Consider the following 6,404-nt stretch of genomic DNA (forward strand, 5'->3'; position numbering starts at 1 on the left):
CGTACACGGGGGCCGTCGCCTTGTGAGTTAGGCCGGGCTCCACAGTGCTTTAGACGTGGGACAAGCGAAGGAGTTTTTTTTCCTGTGCGAGCCAGGGATCGAACCCCCAACCTGGTGGTTTTCGCTTTCGCACTCCCACCAGCCGAGCTAGCGCTCGTTCGCACTTCTGTGTCACATTCACATTTGCAGTTTGGGAAGAATGCAGCTGCAGGAACAGTAAGTTTCAGAAACTCTCTGCAACCCGTTGCTTGCTACTGACAAACAGATCGCTGAACATGCGCGCGATGGGCGGACGGAACGGCACATAACATGCATGCCAACGAATCTACGTTCCCGCTTAACTCGCAAGGATGCCAACTCGGGGTGGCGCCGCATGTGCCGCCATGTGCGCCTTGCCCCTTCTCACGGCGAGCCGCCGGGCCCATCCTGCTTCTCACGCCATGATCTCTGAAAATACGGGGAGGCATAGCTAGGGAACGAACATATATAACAGCTGCCGGTATGATATACATTCAGAAAACTGTTCAGGAACTATCTGCATCTGCATTGTACATTCGTACTTGTGATTGTACTTGGAGATCGATGATCATGTGGCATGTGAGATACAGGTACATGCATTAGAAGGGGAAAAAAATGCAGGGAGTATCACAGCAATTCTATACTTGCACTTTCCAACCCTGAACTGCCACATGCTTAGCATCCGAGCTGTCAATTGTGACACTGCATTCAGCAGCTAAGAAAGCTGGCTATTGGACGCTCTACTTCTTAACAGTTTTATTTCAACCTTGATTGGGAACGAAAATGGGGCCTTCCAGTGCATGCAAGGTATGCAACTGTACAGCAATGGAGCATGTGCCATGAAAAGGGAGAGGAGATGATAGCTAGCTAGCTGATTTGAGAAGAGGACCACACAGAGCGGTGGGAATGCATGCTAGCTCACACCACATGCGCCTCCATTCCTCATGGAGGTCGATCGGCTAGAGATGTATATATACATCCACACACGCTCTGCTCAAGCAACGAGGAGCTAGCGTCCATTCCCCATTGCTTCGTCCTATACCTAGCTCGGCGCTTACTTTTCCTCAACCGACGCCATGCGAGGCCCCCACGCCAGGGCCTTCCAGCAAGGCTTCCTCAAGAACTTGATCCTGAGCCTGCAGGCCCGCAGCGAAGCCTGCTGCGTCTCATCCTCGGGGAGCGCGAGCGCCGTGATGAGCCTCCAGGAGAGGAAGCGCGCCATCAAGTCGTCGGCCGACATCGCCATGGCCGCCGCCCGCGGCGGCGGAGCGCGGTGGCCGCGGGCCATCTTGGCTTCTTCTTCTTCTTCTTCTTCGTTGTCGTCTAGGCCGGCGACGTGCAAGTCGCCGGCCGGGAAGGCGCGCAGGTGCAATAGGATCGTGAGGCGGTGTTTCCGCGCGAGGAGGTCGAGAGACGGCGCTGGTGCTTGTTCCCGTGCAAGAACGGCGACGGCGATGATGACTAGCGGTGAGGTTGCGAGGAGGCTGGTGAGGAAGAGGACCAAGGTGCTGAGGAAGATGATACCTGGAGGCGAGCTGCTCGACGAGATCTCGCTGCTTCATGAAGCCATGGACTACGTCGCGCACCTACACGCGCAGGTTGACGTGCTCCGGCGCATCTCGAATGCAGTGCGATGAGATCCGGTTTACCAGGTTAGTTTTCTGAATCTTTCTGCAACTGATCTAAAGGTCATCTATCATCTACTAAGCTTTTGTCTATCATTTCAATGGATCCTACCTTTTAACTTCGATCTCTGTAGATTACAAGAAAAAAAATTGATGTTTTTTATTTATCATGCAGGGCTTTTGCACCAAGTGCGTGCCTAGAGGAGGAAGTAAAAGGGCGGTTCAATTTTCAGGCGAAATGGCGGATAGATTGTCCGGAGTAGCAGGTATGCAGAAAGGGGAGGAGAGATCACGCAGAAAGTACGCCGCCTGCTGGAAAAAAAAAGCATGTGGAAATGATGAAGGCTGTGTTTAGATGGAGGGAAAAGGGGATGCGAAAAGTCATATCGGACACTGTAGTATAATGTAGCATTTTTCGTTTATTTGTGGTAATTGTTGTCCTACCATGACCTAATTAGGCTCAAAAGATTCGTCTCGTCGTGTAAATCAAAACTATGTAATTAGTTTTTTTATTTACCTACATTTAATGCTTCATGCATGCGTCATTTGCTATATTTAATGTTTCGATGTGATGTCGATGTGATGCAAAATTTGGAGGGGGGAGTTTTTTGGGAACTAAACACCGTTTAGTTACCAAAAATTTTCACCTCCCCTTTGAACGCATGTATGGAGCACTAAATGTAATTAAATAACAAAACTAATTACACAGTTTGGATGTACACGACGAGACGAATTTTTTGAGCATAATTAGTGCATGATTAGCCATAAGTGCTACAGTAACCCGCATGTGCTAATGATGCGGTCAAAGGCCTCAAAAGATTCGTCTCGCGGTTTCCAAGTGAGTTCTAAAATTAGTTTTTTAATTAGTGTTCAAAAAACCTTCCCGACATCTGGTCAAACATTGACGTGACACCCAAAAATTTTCAACAAAGGCAACTAAACGCCCCTGCAGCCGAAGAGTAGATCGAACATCTTGTAGGCTGCTGAGACACGACAGATGGAAAAAATGTACGGTAGTGGCAGTGACTTTTGTACTTGAACCAAAGACACAGGGCATTGTGGCGACTGTAAAGCTTTGACGGCAGTATTTTTCTACATGTAGCGTCTTTTCTTTTCTTTTTTGGTCAATCGAGGGGAGAGATACTGCAAGGAGAGGAGGATGCCTGGTCTGAATCATGCTCCTAGATGTAGTTCAAACATGATGACTAAGGAGTGAGGACTCGTTTACTCTTTCCCTTTCTTTTCCATACTTGTGTAACTGAAACTATTTCTACCTGAAAGCGAAAACAATGAAGGTTTCAAAAAAAAAAACGAAAACAATAGAAGTCAGAAGACAACTAACAGCAAAATTCAGAAGAAGTGCTGGAGCATTTGGCTGAACTTGAGTTCCATACTGCTGGAAGATAACTACCAATGTAACACCCTAAATTTCAAATTAGGAACCCAAATAAATTTAATTAATTTTGTTATAGGATCATTAAGGTTTTATTAGTTTTATCTTGCATTTTAGAGCATCAATCGAGAATTAAATAAATTACTTAGCCATAAATATAAGAAAAATAGGCTTGTGCATTCATGCCGCACTGCAAGGTTTTGTTGTTTGTTGTTCAACTTGAATTTGAATTCTTTTGGATTCGAATTTAAATTGAATTTGTTTGAATCGGTTTCAAAAATGGAAAAGAACCTCTCACTTCCTCTCTTTCAGCCCAGCCCACCCTCTCTCTCTTTTCTTTTCCGCGGCCCAAATCTTCACCGCCGGCCCGTTTTTTTTTCTTTTTCTTCCGGCCCAGCCCGTCACCCCGCCCCTCCCCTCTCTCTCTGCCACGCGGGGCCCGCCCGTCAGGGCCTTCCCCTTCCCCGTGTCGAGCTCAGACTCGAGTCCGAGTCCGACCGCCGCACGCCGCCGCTTTCACTTGGGCCCGCACGCCCAGAAGCCATCTTCGGCCCCATAAATAGCGCCTCCCGTGTGCCCTTAACCTCCAACCGAACCGCAGCCGCCGCCTTGCGAAACCCTAGCTTGCGCCGCCTTTGTTGCTCGAGCTCGGAGCTCCGCGCTGCGCCGCCGTTCCGCCGCTTCCCCGACGATCTAGAGCCGCCCCGACGCTTCGCGTCGAGGTAGAGAAGCCCACCGACCTCTTTTTCCACTCCCTCTCCCGCTGCTCTAGATGAGTTCGCCGTCGCCCCCGTGTGCTCCCCGTGCAAGCCGCGCTCGAAACGAGCCCCGGACGGCCGTTTACGGCCTACACCGACGACCCCGCCGCCCCCCGCCCTGTTAACCCTAGCCGTCGGATCTTGATCCGATGGATCCGATCCGATCCAAACCAGGGCCGTCAGATCGTAATCTAACGTCCCAGATTGGTTTGATCTGAGTCAAACACATCCCATACCGGTCAACCCTGGCAATTTTTCTAAAGAGCCCCTCTATTTTTTTAAATTTAACCCGCACTTCAAGCCAGTTGAAAAATAATTTCAGAACAGCCCTTTTTTATGTTTTAGCCCCTATTATTTCAAAACTTTTACAAATAAGCCCCTGAATCTTGTTCTAGCCATAACTTTCTCGTTTTAACTCCGTTTTCGATGATTCTTGCGCTCACGCGATCCTTGCAACATGCAGAATAGTTTTGCAACCTCGTTTTATACTGTTTAATTTGTTTGGTGTTCTATTTCTTATTTGTTGCACTTGTTTGCTTGTATGTGCTCGTGTGGTGCGTAGACGACTCGCGGTTTGAGGGTCAGCAAGAGCAAGTATTTGAAGACACGGAGCAGCAACATTTTGATTTGAGGAAGGCAAGTGGTCCTTCTTTTTGTCCCAAATGAATCACCAATTATTCACCTTTACATTTATTGCATGCATGTGTCTATAATTTGTGGGAACCTAATTAAGAATATGCCTAGTTTGTTTTCTTTTTGTCCCAAATGAATCACCAATTATTCACCTTTACATTTATTGCATGCATGTGTCTATAATTTGTGGGAACCCAATTAAGGATATGCCTAGTTTGGTTATCTATACTCGATCAAACTTGGGTTATTTAATTTATGTTGGGTAGCATTGCTAGTTGCTAATTATTTTTGGGATATGATTGGTTAATGATGAGACAAACGATATACTTGTTACTTCATATTCTTAATGGCTTATTATTGTTAAACAAGATCATATAATTAACTGGAATATGGAGAACCACCCAGAAAAATAGTGCAGCCACAATATTATATGGCTCTAGTCTTGGCTAAGTAATTAGATGAACATGTGGTGTTGGGGTGGTTTTGCTTGGTGGTGTTTGGGTTTGTGTGGTGGAGTGGATGAAGGAAGCTGTGTCTTCTGAGGTACCGCTGCAGTCACACCGAAGGAAGTGTGGTAACGTGCCTGGCCCGCATATGCATGGTTGGGTTTAAAATTCTTCGGAGCTTTTATGCGAATTGTGGTGAAAGTGTACAACCTCTGCAGAGTGTAAAACTGATATATCAGCCGTCCTCACGGTCATGAGTGGCTTGGACCCTCACATGATAATTGAACTTGAAGATGATCTAAATTGATGTTTTTGTTTATGTTTTTGTTGACGACTCCTTCATTTACTTATTTGTGTGATAATGGTATAAATTTACACTTAGTTAATGCTTGCTAATAAAACTTGATCAATTAAAATTGCTCATCGTAGTTAAACCATGTCAGCTATTCCTTGATCTAGCCTTGCATGTAAAATATAGTTGTTTCCCTATCACTGTGTACTCACCCTTACATAACGTTGTTCGTATCAAGATAATCATTGCCGGGAGTATTCAGAAGACTTCGAAGAAATCTAGACGTATGTCTCCCAGTCGATTGCCTTTGCTAATGAGGATTCCACTGTTACTCTGAGTTGCTATTTATTTGCTTTAGTTTAAGACATTAGGTTATGTAATAAAGTCTTGAATACTCTCTTTCGTTATGGCATTGTTATGATATTCGATTTATTTGTCTATTGTATGTGTGTAAGCTGATCCTGGCACACATATGAGATGCATGCGGTTTCTTTCTTCAAACTGGGTGTGACAGAAGTAGTATTAGAGCAGTATTGACTGTAGGACGTTAGCCTAGCTAGAATGGTTGAAATTAAGGTCTTAATTAGTAGCCATGCCTTTATCTATCTTTCTGCTCTTGCTTATTTTGAAAATTACTTAATCCTTATTTATATTGACATCTTTTTATCCCATCTTTGGTTGCATGCTTGTTTTACTTCCTTCAAGTATGCATTTCTAAACAAAATCTCTCTATCTTGCCTTTGCTACAGATGGCCAGGACTCGCCAGACCACTCGCAAGCACACCAGATGTCGTTTCTTTGCTCGTCGTACACCTGTTGAGCCAGCCCCAGCGTATGCACCTCCTGCACCCGCCCCAGCTCAACCAGAGAGGAGGTCACTACAGGCAGGAATTAGCGAAGCTGACAGGAGAGCTCTCTCGAGGATCTGCCACATCTTTACGGAGAAGCTTGCGACCTCCCAGTTCAGGTTCTTCGCACGCCACAGTAGGGGTGCGGCCGGTGCTCAGATTCCTCTTCCACCCCCTGAGGAGAGGAACCCCACCATGGACGCAATGCAGGAGTTGGTCGCCGCCCTCAGTACTAATCTGGACGCAGCAGGAGTGGAGCTGGATGAAGTCAAGGAAGATTTAAAGAAGTTGCGTCGTCAGTACCAGATCTTGGAGGCTCGTCTGCAGGGAGTACAAGTGCCGCCCCCACTGGACGACAATAAGGAGGAGGACCGCTGGGCAAGTTCACCCG

The 6,404-nt window shown here is 46.5% G+C and overlaps 1 protein-coding gene across 1 annotated transcript; it reads left to right on the forward strand.

The window, feature by feature from the left end:
- The first annotated feature begins 904 nt into the window (after window positions 1-904).
- On the forward strand, window positions 905-2,188 carry LOC120653914 (transcription factor IBH1-like 1). The gene is made up of 2 exons (XM_039931582.1): window positions 905-1,670; window positions 1,819-2,188. Exon 1 carries the CDS (start codon window positions 1,095-1,097, stop codon window positions 1,653-1,655), a length of 561 nt encoding a protein of 186 aa, XP_039787516.1. The 5' UTR covers window positions 905-1,094; the 3' UTR covers window positions 1,656-1,670; window positions 1,819-2,188.
- The last annotated feature ends 4,216 nt before the right edge of the window (window positions 2,189-6,404 follow it).

Source organism: Panicum virgatum, chromosome 1N (assembly GCF_016808335.1).
Source record: "Panicum virgatum strain AP13 chromosome 1N, P.virgatum_v5, whole genome shotgun sequence".
NCBI lineage: Eukaryota > Viridiplantae > Streptophyta > Magnoliopsida > Poales > Poaceae > Panicum > Panicum virgatum.